Source organism: Lolium perenne, chromosome 7, assembly GCF_019359855.2.
Source record: "Lolium perenne isolate Kyuss_39 chromosome 7, Kyuss_2.0, whole genome shotgun sequence".
NCBI classification, from domain to species: Eukaryota; Viridiplantae; Streptophyta; class Magnoliopsida; order Poales; family Poaceae; genus Lolium; species Lolium perenne.
The window spans coordinates 242,851,296-242,868,245 of NC_067250.2; the positions used below are offsets into that span (position 1 = coordinate 242,851,296).

General features: G+C 43.0%; 1 protein-coding gene and 1 long non-coding RNA gene across 12 annotated transcripts; both read left to right on the plus strand.

The window, feature by feature from the left end:
- The first annotated feature begins 3,426 nt into the window (after positions 1-3,426).
- LOC127315545 (uncharacterized mitochondrial protein AtMg00810-like) lies at positions 3,427-4,799 on the plus strand. The gene is made up of 2 exons (XM_051346024.1): positions 3,427-4,067; positions 4,679-4,799. Exons 1-2 carry the CDS (start codon positions 3,427-3,429, stop codon positions 4,797-4,799), a joined length of 762 nt encoding a protein of 253 aa, XP_051201984.1.
- Positions 4,800-12,663: 7,864 nt separating this feature from the next.
- Positions 12,664-16,653, plus strand: LOC127314122 (uncharacterized). Of its 11 annotated transcripts, XR_007859408.2 has the most exons (9): positions 12,665-13,108; positions 13,183-13,250; positions 13,404-13,775; positions 13,867-14,008; positions 14,327-14,464; positions 14,547-14,782; positions 14,902-15,077; positions 15,939-16,035; positions 16,131-16,653. It is a non-coding gene; the product is annotated as an uncharacterized lncRNA (long non-coding RNA). The 11 variants fall into 11 exon arrangements; XR_007859405.2 differs by having other exon boundaries at positions 12,664-13,108; positions 14,902-16,035; XR_007859406.2 differs by having other exon boundaries at positions 15,939-16,653.
- The last annotated feature ends 297 nt before the right edge of the window (positions 16,654-16,950 follow it).

A 16,950-nucleotide genomic window follows, 5' to 3' on the forward strand; every position in this document is an offset into this window, starting at 1 on the left:
TTGAGGATTAACTTCATGAAAGAATATGGACAGAAACATATTTAGTGTCAAGATCTATGAAGATAGATTGAAACACATAATAAGTTTAAGTCAAAGTACATAGAATGGATATTGAAGTAGTTCAATATAGAAATATTAAGAAGGTGTTCTTTTCATGTGAAGTTTTAACAAGACTTGAGTGTATCTGACACTCAATGAGTAAAAACACATGAGTGATTTTAGATCACAAATAATATGTACAATATCAGATGTCCTATGCTCTAAAATGTTATGAGCATATACCAGAATGATTCATGTGATGATCATTAAACGACAGTAAGAATATCCTTGAGTACTTTAGAAGAACCAAGGATATATAGTTTTGTATGAGTAATGACAAACAAATCGATGTAAGGTGTTGCACCGATATTAGTTTGGTCACATATAAAAATAAAATTTCAATCTCAAATTAGGCTAAGTGTTGTTTAAAAGGTAGCACAATGAGCTAGAATTTGTCTATGCTAGATTTAGATGAGTTCTAAATGTTGTGACGGATTCTACAAACGAAGGCAGAATATGTCATTGTTTTGACAATGACTGAGGATGTTAAGTCAAGAGGTTCTTTGAGAACTTGGTCTAGTTCCGATAGTGTCAGAACTTTGAAACTATATTCTGTATGACAATATTAGTGACATATTTCAGACCGCGGAATTATGGTTCCACCAGAAGACCAAACATATTTAATGCCGACTCATTTAGAAAATGAGTGATGCGTTGAGACGCAAATGAATTGCAAAATACATACGTTTCTGAGTGTGTCAGAACCGTTGACTAAAACTCTCCCTAGGGCAAAGTATGACCAACACCAGAATGCCATGGGTGTTAGGTACTTTACAAATGTAAACTAGATTATTGACTCTAGTGCAAGTGGGAGACTGTTGGAGATATGCCCAAGAGGCAATAATAAAATGGTTATTATAATATATCTTTGTGTTTATGATAATGTTTACATACCATGCTATAATTGTATTAACCGAAACATTGATACATGTGTGTTATGTGAACAACAAGGAGTCCCTAGTAAGCCTCTTGTATAACTAGCTTGTTGATTAATAGATGATCATAGTTTCATGATCATGAACATTGGATGTTATTAATAACAAGGTTATGTCATTATGTGAATGATGTAATGGACACACCCAATTAAGCGTAGCATAAGATCACGTCATTAAGTTATTTGCTATAAGCTTTCGATACATAGTTACCTAGTCCTTTTGACCATGAGATCATGTAAATCACTTATACCGGAAAGGTACTTTGATTACATCAAACGCCACTGCGTAAATGGGTGGTTATAAAGGTGGGATTAAGTATCCGGAAAGTATGAGTTGAGGCATATGGATCAACAGTGGGATTTGTCCATCCCGATGACGGATAGATATACTCTGGGCCCTCTCGGTGGAATGTCGTCTAATGTCTTGCAAGCATATGAATAAGTTCATAAGAGACCACATACCACGGTACGAGTAAAGAGTACTTGTCAGGAGACGAGGTTGAACAAGGTATAGAGATACCGATGATCAAACCTCAGACAAGTAAAATATCGCGTGACAAAGGGAATTGGTATCGTATGTGAATGGTTCATTCGATCACTAAGTCATCGTTGAATATGTGGGAACCATTATGGATCTCCAGATCCCGCTATTGGTTATTGGTCGGAGAGAAGTCTCAACCATGTCTACATAGTTCACGAACCGTAGGGTGACACACTTAAGTTTTGATGTCGTTTAAGTAGATATGGAATATGGAATGGAGTTCGAAGTTTTGTTCGGAGTCTCGGATGGGATCCAGGACATCACGAGGAGTTCCGGAATGGTCCGGAGAATAAGATTCATATATAGGAAGTCATTTTCTAGGTTTGAAAATGATCCGGTATTTTCTCTGGAAGGTTCTAGAAGGTTCTAGAAGAGTCCGGAAGAAATAAGGATGGAAGGTGGAGTCGGGACTCCACCCACCTTGGCCAGCCAGCCTAAGGGAGGAAGAGTCCCAAGTGGACTCCCCACCATGGTGGCCGGCCACCCCACCAAGGAAAGGGGGGAGTCCCACTTCTCCTAGGTTTGGTCATATGGAAGGTTTTTTGTTGGGGTCTTATTCGGACACTTTGACCTAAACCTTGGGGCTTCCACCTATATAAAGAGGGGAGGAGAGGGGCTGGCCGGCCACCACAACACCACCATGGCCGCACCCCTCAAGGCTGCCCTAGCCGGCGCCCCCCTCTCCCAAACCCTAGCGGTTCCCTCCTACCTCTCTCTCCCACATAGCTTAGGCGAAGCTCTGTCGGAGATCTCCACCACCACCGCCACCACGCCGTCGTGCTGCCGGGATTCCGAGGAGGATCTACTACTTCCGCTGCCCGCTGGAACGGGGAGAAGGATGTCGTCTTCATCAACACCGAACGTGTGACCGAGTACGGAGGTGCTGCCCGATTGTGGCACCGTGATCAAGATCTTCTACGCGCTTTTGCAAGCGGCAAGTGATAGTCTACCACAGCAACAAGAGCCTACTCTTGTAGGCTTTGGAAATCTTCAAGGGTGAGTCTTGATCATCACCTCGTTGCTCCCGTCTTCTAGATTGCATCTTGGCTTGGATTGCGTTCTCGCGGTAGGAAATTTTTTGTTTTCTATGCAACGAATCCCTATAGGAACATGATCAGAGGTGATATGATGATGAACAACAATCTGAACATAAACCTTGGTTCAATAGTTTCACTCAATAGCATCAATAACAAGTAGAAATCAACACCGGGAGAGTTTCCCCTATCAAACAATCAAGATCCAACCCGAATTGTTACAGCGGTGACGAGGTGCAGCGGTGGAGATGGCGGTGATGATGATGATGATGATGGTGATGATGATGGAGATGATGTCCAGCTCGATGACGGTGACGATGGCGTCGATTTCCCCCTCCGGGAGGGAATTTCCCCGGCGGATTCCTGCCCGCCGGAGAGCTCTTTTCTCTCTGGTGTTTTTCGCCCCGCAGAGGCGGCTGTGACTCTTCGCGACTATCCTCTGGGGCTTAGGTTTTCGGGACGAAGACGTACGCGAAGAAAAGGAGGCGAGATGGGGCTGTGGGCCCCCTCCTCACAGGGCGGCGCGGCTAGGCCTTGGGCCGCGCCGGCCTATGAGGTGGGCCCACCTCGGGTCCCCTCGGCTCCCCCTTCTGGCTCCCTTCGACTTCTGGAAAAATAGGAATTTTCATATAATTTCCGTTAACTGTTGATCTTCCGAAATATTGCATCCTGACGGTGCTTTTTCCAGCAGAATCCTGGCTCCGGTGCGCAATTCTCCAATAATCATGAAACATGCAAAATAGATGAAATAACATAAGTATCATCTCTAAATATGAAATATATCAATGAATAACAGTAAATTATGATATAAAATAGTGATGCAAAATGGACGTATCATTCGACAGCTCACCGACAGTCTTTGCGCTGAGTTCGCTTTGAAGGACCTTGGCCCGCTCCACTACTTCCTCGGCATCGAGGTTGTCCGACGTGCGGACGGGTTCTTCCTTCATCAGCGGAAGTACGACCACGAGCTTCTCGAGCGTGCCGGGATGCTTAACTGCAACCCTGCGCCTACTCCTGTCGACACGAAGGCCAAGCTCTCCGCCAGTGATGGGTCGCTGGCGTCCGACGCGCCGTTCTACCGCTCCATCGTTGGTGCTCTCCAGTACTTGACGTTGACGCGACCGGAGCTCCAGTATGCTGTGCAGCACGTGTGCTTGCACATGCATGCTCCTCGGGATGCTCATTGGGCCGCGGTGAAGCGGATTCTACGCTACGTCGGTGGTACCATGGGCTACGGCTTGTCGTTGCATGCTTCCCCCTCGACGTCGACCGACCTCGTCGCCTACTCGGACGCGGAATGGGCGGGATGCCCGGACACGCGGCGCTCCACCAGCGGCTACTGCGTGTACCTCGGCTCGTCGCTCGTCTCTTGGTCCTCCAAGAGGCAGCCCACCGTGTCTCGCTCCAGTGCTGAGGCCGAGTACCGCGCCGTGGCCAACGCGGTGGCCGAGTGCACGTGGCTTCGCCAGCTTCTCTTGTCCTGTTGGCAAGGCTACGGTGGTCTTCTGCGACAACGTGTTGGCCGTCTACCTCTCTGCCAACCCCGTTCATCATCGGCGCACCAAGCACATTGAGTTGGACATCCACTTTGTTCGTGAGCAAGTTGCCCTCGGTCGCGTTCGAGTTCTTCACGTACCGACGTCTCAGCAATTTGCCGATATCATGACGAAGGGATTGCCGTCCACGAATTTTCCGGAGTTTCGCTCCAGTCTATGTGTCGGTGCCGACCCTTCGACTGCGGGGGGTTTTGAGTAACATATTATAGGTATAGGTCCCCGTGTTTTCTCAGGGTTGTACCTGTAATTGTACATGTGTCCGCCTATATATATATGAGCAGCCGGCCCTATTGGTGTTGTGCAATCTGCAATATCTCTTCTACAATGAGCTTGATTTGACGAGCTCGATCTGACAGCTGACGATGTCAAAACGCTGAGAAGAGGCGTAGGTAGCTGAAGAGAACTGCTAGCGCTAAGCTCTGAGACGAGGCCATGCTTTTTTCGTGCACTGGGCTGCTGTCGTTCCAGCCGTGCAGTGCTCACTGCTCACTGCTGTTGCAATGCTTCTTAGATGGTATGGAGCTTTCCGCTCCAGATATAGACTATTTTACGACTTCGACTTCCCATCGGTCTCCAGCTGGCAAATGTGCCCAAATATCAAAGTCATGGTCAGCTATCAAGATTGTGGCTGAGGTGGTGACGATTGATTGGCAAAACAAGTCTGTTGGATTGCAGTTAGGGTTTTTTCTTCTCGTTCTCTAAAAAGTACCGGTGGCCAACGTTATTACCATTTAACGGAAATACCGATCCAAATACCGGACAAAAAATTTCAAACAAAATTTAAAACTTATCTAGAATTTATTAAAATTCGTTAATTTTGAATATGCCGGTATTTTTTTATACCGGTAGGGGCCAAGAAAACCGGTTACCGGCAGGATTTCGGAAATATCGGCCGAGAGAGAGAGAGAGAGAAACCTGATGGTAGTGGAGCAGTCGGCCCGGCTCCTCTTATACTTCTTGTCCGCGAGGTAGCAGGCTGCGCGCTGGAGCTCACGGCCACCATTAGAGGCCTGCTGAGACATTATATCAGGATTAATGGTGCACGGTCAGGGCATGGTTTTTGAGTCGTTGAGTCATTTTCTAAAAATCACGGTGACTCGCGACTATACAGCGACTTATGGCGACTATAGAACATTTTTTGTCGACTATACATGAGTCGTAGCCTCAGGCGAATCACTTTTGAGTTGTGACTCAAAAACCATGGGTCAGGGCCTCCCAACAGCGATACAGGAAAACCGCCATTACCACCTTGCACCAAATGACCGAAACGAAAACAGGAAGAGGCGGCGCAAAGAATGGACCGCTCCCTTTGGAAGCCAGCCCTGCCGGCGGCGGCAACCAGGAGAGGCAGCGGCGCAATGCTTTGGGAGCAAGAGTGAATATGCATGGGATGCTACCCAAACAGGATATCTGCAGACGTGTATTTCTTCACTGGTTTCTTTGTGCACAGGCATGAAACATCGGTATACTATCACGGTTGGAAAATTTTCAGAGTTTCCAAGCGGGGGCCTTAAGGGCAAAGGTAAGGGGTTTATTATGTCCACACTACTAGACAATAAAAGAACTTGTTGCCTTGTTACCGTGCCCATCAGCTTTAAGAAAAGTACAATAGGAATAATTTTAAAAATGAACAATAGAATATATGTAATACAATGTACAACCAATATAGAGGAAAAAGGATGTACATTTTTTTTGGGGGGGTAACATCCAACAATGCCCGTTTAGTAGCAATACACAATTAGACATGATGAAGAAATAAGAACAACCATTTCTTGTATTTCATATAATTGGAAAGCAAAGGTTAGATGCAACATAGCGTCCAACTCGATGAGCATATTGAGGATACAATCACTTGGGACACCACTACGAACGGGGAATACTCCTCTTCCGCGGCCTATAATGTGCAATTCTTCGGAGCCTTGACCACCAACATGAACAAGCTTGTTTGGAAGGCTTGCCCAAACCTCCGGCGACGGGCGAAACCTCCGGCCCAAACCTCCGGCGACGGTTCGGCCCAAACCTCCGGCGACGGGCCTCGCTCCGCTCGTCAGAAGTTAGCCTCCCTTTAGTATATGAATTTGGATCACAATACAACATTATACTACATAAACATTGGATCATCTTGCATCTACTTTGTGAGGCCCCTCTCACCAAAATATATGAGGCCTTGAATCAAGATCTAAACAAAAATTCCAAGTTGAAAATAAATCAGAGAAACCAGTCAGCGAAAAGAATATCTTCTCTCCCAACTTTTCTTAAATGAATTATTCAAAAAAAATGTAAAGAGAAAGAAGCATGGCAATGAATAATACTATCAGCTTCAGGCAATACATGTGCTACATAAAGAGTGTCAAGTATTGGACATGCAAAAACAAGCTATCTATTAACATAAAAAAACAGGTTATCTATAAGGAAGAAGAGAACGGAGATTCACTTGCTCCCGAGGCCAGACACATTGGCGGTGGAGTGAGTAGGGGATCTACACGGCAGCCTCAGCTTACCGCTGCCAGTTCACGTCGTGTGCTCCCTTTGGCACGGCCAAACTTTGGAAGGGGCACGCGGAGGCAAAAGGCAGGTTCTTTGCATGGCTAGCGCTTCATGGAAAGATCATCATGGCTTATAAATTGGCAATTAGAGGATGGCCGCATGACCCAATATGTAAGCTATGCAAGAGTCCATCCGGAGACGGTGCAGCACCTCACTATCGACTGCCACTTCTCGACTTCGGTGAGAGAACAAATTTTCGCCCGGAATGGGGCATCTTGGTGTGCCACCGCCTGCAGGAGGAAGGAGTCTCAATCAATGATTGGTGGGACGAGATAATATCAAAGATCCCAAAGGACAGGAGAAAGGAGGCGAGTAGAGCGATCATGTACTCTGTTTGGAGTGTTTGGAGGGAAAGGAATATCTTGGCAAGTTTTCCAGAATGCCGCACTTCAGCAAGACGCCATCGCGGCCTTGGTAAAAGACGAAATCACATAGAGGGCCTACACGCACAGCCAAGACCCGGGAAACCACTAGCAGCTTTGACGGGGTGCATGTGTGTGTTTTCTGGGAGTTCCTTGAGCTCCTAGGGTTTTCCCATCCTTTTACATAACTTTTTTCTATCTACCTGATCATAGGGCACAGGGACCGCCCTTTCCTCAAAAATAAAGAATGCCTGCCCAAAATGGTATATAATTGGGTAAGTATGCTGCAATTCAGGGAGATCTGCTTCATTCATGAGCTCGATCTGACAGCTGACAATGTCAAAACGCTGAGAAGAGGCGTATGTAGCTCCAGTTTACTGTCTCTTAACAATAAGCCTTGTACAAGTCTGAATTTTTTAGATTATAATAGACATGCCGAAATCAAAGATTGAAGAGCAAATTATCCTCTGCATGAACAAGAACAGTTAAATCCAATGGAGCAGTAATTGACTGGCACTACACCATGGACCAAACATAAGGGCAATTCACTGCCGGCAAAAATGGGCTATAGAGGGCAATTGACCTGCCGGGGTAAATTGACTGCCAGCACATATATGGTAGGGCAGCCATACTTCCGGCACAAATGGAGAATCAGGGGCAATTTAACTGCCGGGGAAGATCAGCAAAATCAAGGGCAAGCAAACTGCCGGGGCATGCTCTCGACGGCGGGTCATCTGCCGGCCTAGCTGGGGGCTTGACGCAGGTTGATGCGGATGGGACGCGAAAATAGAGCGCGAGAACTTGAAACAATTTGGGCAGCCGCGGGTTATTTCAGGCCCACCCATTCCTTATCCAAATACACCCTCGGACAAACTTCAGTAGTTACAACAGGGACTCTTATGTAGATCTACTATCATATAATTGTTAAGCTTCATGAACACAGGATTTCCGACTTCACTTCTGCAATCAGATCTCATGCATTGGTCTTAGATAGATATTTTTGATTCATCCATCTTGTGCTTGTTTTTCAAAGGAGAAAGTGTATATCACTTCCATCTTTTAACAGATATGTGCATACCATCCACTATATGCTTTTTCGTAAAAAGTGAAAAATGAAAGTGGATATTCTTTACTGTGATCCAAACAAGTTATTTTATTATATTTATGCCTTCTTAGTTCATTGCTGCCACAACAGGGCATTATTTACTTATATTATATGCAATGCGAACCATCTTTATGCATGCAAATTTGTGTCATCTTGTTCTGAAGGTGACACTTAGATTGCAAAATGCTTGTAGTTTTGCTGTACTATATGCATGCACTAGTTGTGTTGATATCTCGATCACAGCTGAGTCCCATGTTCACCTACTCAAGCAAATTTACGCTGACGCATTTTTCTCTGATTCTAATTATTTATCAGAAGTAGGAAACTGAAATATACACAAATGTTGTATGTATATGGTTTCTGTATGTTTTTCTTTCTTCGAATTAGAAAAGATATTCTGCCTTGGTGCCATAGATTGCTTATTGTACTAAAATTTTCAGTTTTGTTTCAGGTTGACAACACAAGAAGTTGTTGCAGAAGTCACTCCTGTAGTTTCTGAGATGGTGCGAGCTAGAAGTGGTGATTGGGCTGATGTGGTTCTGAAATAGTGTAGAAGTTATGATTTTAGTTTCTGTAGCACTGCTAATGGATGGGTTTCTTGTTTACTGTTTTATAAAAGTAAGTATATGCAAGTGTTATGTTCCAGAAATGCTCTCTTGTACTGTTCATGGACGCATGAAGTTTTAAACTATGTTCTGTAATTGACTAGACTTCATATCATATAGAATATGTGAATATGTCTGCTGAAGTCTATATCTTGTACGTGTTGTGAAACTTTGATTGAATTGTGCATCTACTTACACAAAATTGGGTGCGGCTGGGAGCAAGAGTATCAATTACAAAAACAGCCTAGGAAAGCAGTACAGCTAGCAATAGTCCAACCTGCCGGCAGAAGTCATCCCGGCAGGTTATCTACCTGCCAGCACAATAACTAAACTTCCGGCAATAGTACCGCTAGCATGGCAGGCCAAGTGCCAGCAAAGATATGCCTTCCGGAAAATCTCTTTGCCGGCAGTTATATTGCCCTTGTAGGTGACTTTTCCCGGCAGTAGAGCTGCCCCTAGGTTTGGTCCGTGGTGTAGTGTGGAACATGTAGAAAAAGTAGATGGAAAAATAGAGGCATTGTAATGCCACATAAAAATCTTATGCAATTAAAGGAGAAAATAGTTGGAGGCTAATACGATAAAATCTTATGCAATTAAAGGAGAAAATGGTGGGAGGCTAATATGATAAAGGTAACCTCTTAACTATGTTTGCATGGTAATTCACCATTCCGTTTGTCCCGTGCTATAATATCTTACTCACATGTTTAACATGATCAGGGGGCAATATGCTAAAGGCAATAGACGGCTATGTGAGTGACCTGTAAACAATAGCACAACCACATTATCATAGATGGCATTAGTTGTAATTGTCATCAATAACTCGATTATAACCCATCTTATATACAAATTCCATTGAACATTATCAGCAACACAAGAAGCGATTTGTTACTTCCTATCAGCACTTTCAGCAAGCACATAATTGTTACCTGTGAGCCTAATCTGAAGAGTTAATACTTAATAGTAGAATATAAATAACTCATTGGTACGTAACAACTTCAATCTTGTACATCAGTACATGGAAACCAGAATTTTCTTTATCAACTGATGGAAATGGGAGAAAAGACAAATTTAGGGAAGATAGCAGTTGGCAATAGTCTTGTGCTAGTAATTGTTCTTCCATAAAAATGTTGCCAACTCCTGCAAATCAAAGGAAAGTAGTGAATCACGGCATAATCAAGTGCAGAAACAGAAATTTCTTCATGACTGACCCATCGCCATGGCCACATGCACCGCTGCTGAAGCCACCTGAAGCCACCGAAGCAGCCTTCGCTCCTCTTTAACCACCGGGAAAGTGAAAGGGAGAGAGGGAGGTAAGCCGATGGAGCAGTGCTGTAGAGCTAACCTGAAATGGAGAGGCACTTCACCGCCACCTCCGCTCGAGCTCGGCTAGGGTTTGGAGCACGAGCTCGACGATCGCCCGACGAGGTCCTTGGCGATCAGTTGTACCGGCGCAATGGAGAGGCAAGCACGGACCGGAAGCAAACGCCCGGATGAAAGGCCCAGGTGGCCCAGTTAACGAGAGGTCATCCAGGTCAATCTTCGAAGCAGAGCCTGGGTAAACGGGGATTCCTATTCTCCGCTCAAAGCGGGAGCGATCCAGCGCTCCCCACAGGGAGGATTATATCTCGGCGGCCCATTAGCGAGCACAATCTCTGTTTATTTCCGGTTTCCTTCAGGTTATTTTGGTTTTCCCGATTTTCTTGCTTTTTTGGTGGTTTTGTCGATTTTCCCTGTCAGTTTGGTTTTGAACTTTTTCAAACCTGGACTTTTTGAAAACTGGAAATTATTTTCGAACTTTTTAGAATCTGAATATTTTTCAAATTTTGAACATTTTTTATATTCGAACATTTTTCAGATCCAACCATTTTTAGATTTAATTTTTAAAAAAATTAAACTTTTTTTCAGATTCGGACATATTTGAAATTCGAAATGTTTTTAGGTTGGAACATTTTTTAAAATTTTAAACTTTTTTTCATATGCATACATATTTGAAATTCGAACATTTTTAGATTCAAACAATTTTTAGATTTGAACCTTTTTAAAATTTTAATTTTCTGATTCAGACATATTTGAAATTGAATATTTTTTAGATTCGAACATTTTTAAATTTAAACATTTTTTAATTTAATTTTTTCATATTTGGACTTTTTTAATTCGAACATATTTTACCATTGAATAGTTTGTAGATTTGAACATTTTAAAAATTTAAACATTTTTGAAATTCAAACTTTTTTAGATTTGTACAATTTTTAAATTTGAATATTTTTAAAATCCAACTTTTTATGAACATGATTTCTGGAGCCTTATTCTATCCTACGCGAGGAAACACTGAAACAAAAATGCACGAGCAAGAATAACATATACGCGCACGACTACTCTCTATTGTGTGCGCAAAATTGGAACGATGCATCTGCACGCGCGCCAATGAAGAAACAGGAAAATATCTGCCTAGCGGAAATGAAACGAGCCCATAGGAGCCTGTGCTATGTGGAACCAATCGTTTGCTTCGCTTAAAGCGGACAATAGACGCTTCCTAGGCAAACCTTATCCACCGATCAGGTTGGTAGTAACACCAAGATGCACACCCAGCGTTGGGCCTGGCCCATTAGCGAGAATTCCGTCTGGCTAGTTTTTTGTGACTTTTTTTCGGTTTCTTCGGTATTGTCATATTTTTGGCTGCTTTTGGTTTCAATTTTTCCTTAATTTTATAATTTCATTCAAAAAAATTATAAAATATGAAAATATTCAGGTTTAAAAAAACTGTATTTCAAAATTTGCTCAAATTTTAAATTTGTTTGAAATTTGGTCATATTTCAAAATTTGTTTAAATTTGAAAAAAAATAGATTTGGAATGTGTCCGAGTTTCAAAGAATGTTCATCTTTTGAAAACGTTATACTCCAAAAAATTGTTAAAAAATTAAATTTGTTCAGATTTTAAAAACTTACAAATTAAAATAAAAGTTCTCAAAAATTATTTTGGTTTTTGAAAAATATGTTCAGATTTTTAAATTATAAAAGAAACTACAAAAATAAAAAAATAGAAAAGAAAAGAAGAGGTACCTATATCGTTTGACAGAATAGAAACTAAGAAGTCAGGAGGTTCATCATGCCAAGCAATTGACGTAGATCCTTCTGAGTGTCTAGACAATCTGCCGCTACATTAGATTCCCTGGGGCAATGAAAAAATTGAACTATAACGAAGTTCCGATAAGAGGGGAACATTCTTCATAAATTGTTGCCGCTGGTTCGAAAGAATTTCCCCCATTCCGCATCACCTCAATCATGTCGAGGCAATCAGAATTGACTTCAATCCTATTGCACCCGATCTGTCCTGGTAGGATTCAACCATCTCGAAGGGCCCGAGCCTCCGCCGTAGACACGTCTGAGACATATGGTATTCCAGAGCAACTCGTTGCTAGAAAGAAACCTTTGTCATCCCGTAGGATAGCTCCAGTGCTTCCCGTACCTGAATCCAAGTCGAAGCTTGCATCCACATTGAGTTTTACAAAATCTTCCTTCGGTTTCATCTAACCATGCCTGACAATACCACTATTTTTCTTCTTTGACCTTGAAAAGTTTGCCGCTGTAGCCGCAATGGACTGCGCAGAACGTACAGGGGGATGTAGCATTGCACCCCTTTTCGCGTGCCTTCGCTCCCACCATTGAGAACAAGCAAGTGCGTGTATGGTAGGCCTATCTCAGAGCGCTCCACGATAGATACAATCGCGCGCCGGGATTAAGCGCTAGCTTCCTCTTGTGATTTCATTTGTCCACGTGTTGAGCCATAATAGGCCACCGACAGATGGAGGCTTATCAGTTAACACCGCCCCCGCATAGCTCTCACGCGACCTCTCCTTCATCCTCAGGCCCCCATCACCCCCCCCCCCCCCCCCCCCCCCCCTCCCTCCCGATGGCATTCCGCCGCCGCTCCATCGCCTCCCTGGCGCAGCAGCCGCTCCATCATCTCTCCTCAGGGCCTTCTCTTCCTATCTCTCACTTCTCCAGTGATTCCCACCCCAGCAGCCCGCAACCTCTATCCAGGCCTCGCAAGATCTTGTCAACCCCCAACTAGGTTGGGCAGAGGCCTCCAGCCGAGTCGGAGGAGAACACTACCACTGAGGGATCAAACCCTAGCACCGCAGGCGGCTGTGCGGAGGATTGAGGTCGACGATAGTGGTCGCAGCAGGTCATCAGCTCAGCTCGCCCTCTTCTCTCCCACTGCCCCCATCACCATCATCCTCTCCTTCATGCGTTCTTGCTCGTCTTTAGGCATGTGTGCGAAGGCTCGCCATGGACAATCAAGACGGCGGAGTGAGGCACAGGTAAGGAACACAATGAATCTGATGTTATATATGTGTGGGAGAAAACGCGTTGATCCCTAATCTTATTCCCTTAGTTTCACATTTGCTGTCCTACAACCCTGCTCCTTGTCGTCTGCACTGCGTAAACAAATGCTTTGATGAGGTGAGCCCACAATCCTTGGATGTGACTGCCAACACAGAACCATACATGCCTCTCTTCCTTCTTTACTTCCCTTTGTTCTTGCTCAAATTGCATCCAGGTTTATTGAGTAGATGTGTGTTCTAACAAATTTTTAATTATTGATTGACTTTGCAGGATGCTTAATTGGTCGGACAACCGTATATTGCAAAATGTACAACTATAGGAACATCTAGCAGCAAGTACTTAAGTTGTATGTCTCCTAGGTGAGCTCAGTTTCCCCAAGTTCCTGTGATTCATTTTTCTAGGTGTCAGTCCTGGAAGTTAAGTGTTATTTTTTGTCTAGCCCAAGTTTATTTTGGTCTAGGTTAGTTTATTACTGTATTTTTGGTTCCCTTCCTAATTTCCCAGGTTGAATCATTCACTATGAGTTTTAAGAATGGTTGATCAAATGGAGACGTTCAGCTCTAAGTAAAGCAGACCTTATGATGGAGAAGATATGTAGGCCAAATTGCTGGCACGATATTGGGCATAGCTGGTGCAGCATAGGTTATTTTCTGTTCAAACCATATGTACTTGCATCTTGGATGGATACACATTTTTTTTGAACTTTTTGAAACATGCATGTTTTTTTTTTCAGTAGTGAAATTCCTTCGCTGAGGCATTTAAAAAATGGACATTGTTGCAATGTTATGTGCTGGTGGTCCCTGGTCCTTTTACAACCTTGAGAAAGGCTGAGTAATGAGACATAAGAAATTTATAGCCTCTTTATTTCTTCTCAGGTATGCTTCGCTAAATTTTTTCATGGATTTTATGTTTGCAACCTGAATGTTAGAATTTGGAAAATTAGCATGGGTCATGAGATTGGAAAATGGATTTTTTTCCTATACAATTGTGTTCCAAACATTGTAGATACAGAGTTATAAAAAATATTTTAAATACTATATATCAGTATTTTCATTTCATCTATATATAAGCATACTCTTTTAAATGTTATCCTTTATATATTCTTTCTATCATTTTCGTCTATTTCATTGAATTATTATCACTTATATTTGTTTATTTCTATGATGGTTGAATGACAGAAGGTTTGTCTATAGGTTGATGAAAGTTGCATTAAACATGATGGACATCGCCCACAATGACATTGCATGTGTGATGAACTTGCCATCTCATAAGTGGGACAAGACCAGATAGTTTGTTGGCGAGATCAGCGATGTGATTCAGGCAAATTAAGGGTGCAATGAACCATCTGGAAATGTTCAGTTCTCAAATGTACTCACAAATAAGTAGTTACACTGACATAAGATTTTGTTTCAGATTCTGTATGACAACGACGCAAGGAAGTTCTGAATACACGTCACAGGTGCCCCTTGGCTGCCTGTGGGTGTTCGTGATGTGGGAGCAGGGTGAACTCCACACATAGGTCTACATTGTGAACCACAACCGAGTTGACATGGGCCTTAAAAAGGAGCTGAGTGACCTCTGCGACGAGGTGCGGTTGCGCTGGAAGAATGCCATCAAGTATGGCTTATTTGACAACCACACCAAATACGGTATGTACACCTATAATATTAGAGCACCTTTAAGATTCAACTTTCAGAACTCAAGATACCTCTGTCACAAAAAAGGGAATTCAAATAGCTCAGCTTAATATTGGTTCCATTTTGCACAGGGTAAAGCAGTGAGGGGACTGTCAATGAGCTCAACACAAGGAGTGGACGAGCTGAAGAATGAGCCTTGGTTTCCAAGCTTAAGCAGAAGAACGTTGTTAGGCTTCTTGGTGTCTGCTTGGAGTACCAGAAGCGGCTTCTCGTCTACGAGTACACCTCAAACCAGAGGCTTATTTCAGTTTGTATCTCCATCTTCTCTTCAGCGTTTCATGCTTTCTTAACTTATTTCAGTTTATAGATACAATAGTATATATTTTCTTGTACAGATTTCATGTAATCGATATAGGGTAGACATGGCTAATTAACTCAATTTCATTTGATTTGCAGCTTTATAAACAGCTAACTTGTAAATATTACCACTTATGCCAAATTTATTCCAGTTAATGCAGGACTCTAATCAATGGTTAGGATTAATTATCTGTGAGTTAAATTGTGTTGTTAATTTAGATTAGCCAGCTAATGTGTGCATCCTACACTGAGTAGCTCGGACTGGGCAGAACCAGTCGTGATCTAGAACTGATTTCCTGCACCCTATTTAGTTAGTTTATTGGTCAATGCATGCATCCAGCCTAAAACTAAAAGAGAAGCAAAGTTTCATCTCTGGAGTCCCTAAATAAGGTCATAAGTTAAATTGCGATGGATCCAAAGCAAAGTTTCCTACTTGTAATATATGACCAATCCTGCTTTCACATGTTGCATTGTGTTGTCCAGCAGTTTATTTTTTTAGGCTACACTGAAGTTGCAAAAACTGTTAATTCGTCGACTTAAACTTTGGTTTAGCAAAAGTGGTTTCAGATAAAACATCTAAATGCCCATGGATGTCATAATTATCTAGCAAATGATTGTCAATATACTGTTTCAGTTTTCGTATACAAACGGCTGAGTATAGTGTTATCCAAATGCCCACCATCATTCTTACCTATATTTGGAGCTATACAGTTTTTATCTGTTTCAGTGTCGTTTAAATTATGGCATCATGTTCTTCTGATGCTGCTATTATATTGATTCGTCTGCTTATGGATAGCTCCTGTAAGTGCAGATATGGTTGGTGACCTGGAATGTTGGCGTTCTTGGCCTGGTCACGCTGTCAGGCAACAGAGGAAGAGGGGCCTGAGCAATCAGAAATGGACAAACATGTACAACACATTTTTCAAACTGAACTTGCCAACTTGCATGTGCTCTTACATAAGAGCAGATCGCAGTACTGATATCAATCTCCACGGCGTTACAGATCAGCCTGAAAGACGAATCTCTAGGCGTGGACTCAATCACCAGAAGCTTGTCCGTCAAGTGCAATAGTGCCAGCGGCGCACGGCTGCTGAAATGGCACAATGCTCCTTTTCTACTGAACTTCACATCTATTAAATGTTTTTTGCTCATGTATCTCTGCAGACCTACTTCGGCCTGGCGGCAACGCTCCGGTGACCCTGGACATGGCAGTATGGGGAAGGGCCAGATCTTGGTGAACGGCCACAGCGCAGGGATATGTGTGAAGAGTTTGCAGGGAAGTGGAAAAGCGATGTCAGTTCATCATAATACATTAACTGGTTTTGTAAGTTGTTAAACCTGCAAATACAATGCTCAGACGTTGTGATTGGAGTGCACTTGGCTGGCGAGGAGGTGCTTGTTAGACCATTAGACATTCATGTACATGCTCGAACCTACTGCCAGGATTATCTATTTTTTAAGATGGCCGACTAGGATGTCCACAATCATGGCATGTTGCTATTTCATATTTGCTGATCTTTTATATATCTTAGATATGGTTGTGCTTCGGTGTTAGCTTTTGTAAGTAATGAACTATACTCTACTGAAGTTAAAAGAGTCAGTCTATCAGAAAGAGACACGGCCAGATTGGTGTTCGGATGTTATTTGGGCGCAGAAGACCAGTAAGGAGGCGCCCCATGGGGCGCCCCAACCACTAGTATGTATCAAATGCATGTGGCCAATAGATCATTTCGATCAATTTCACCATGAATTGGAGCTTTCACTGATCTGTCTCGAAACAATGAGACCAGAACTGAAGAACCTTCAGAATCATTAGAACACAC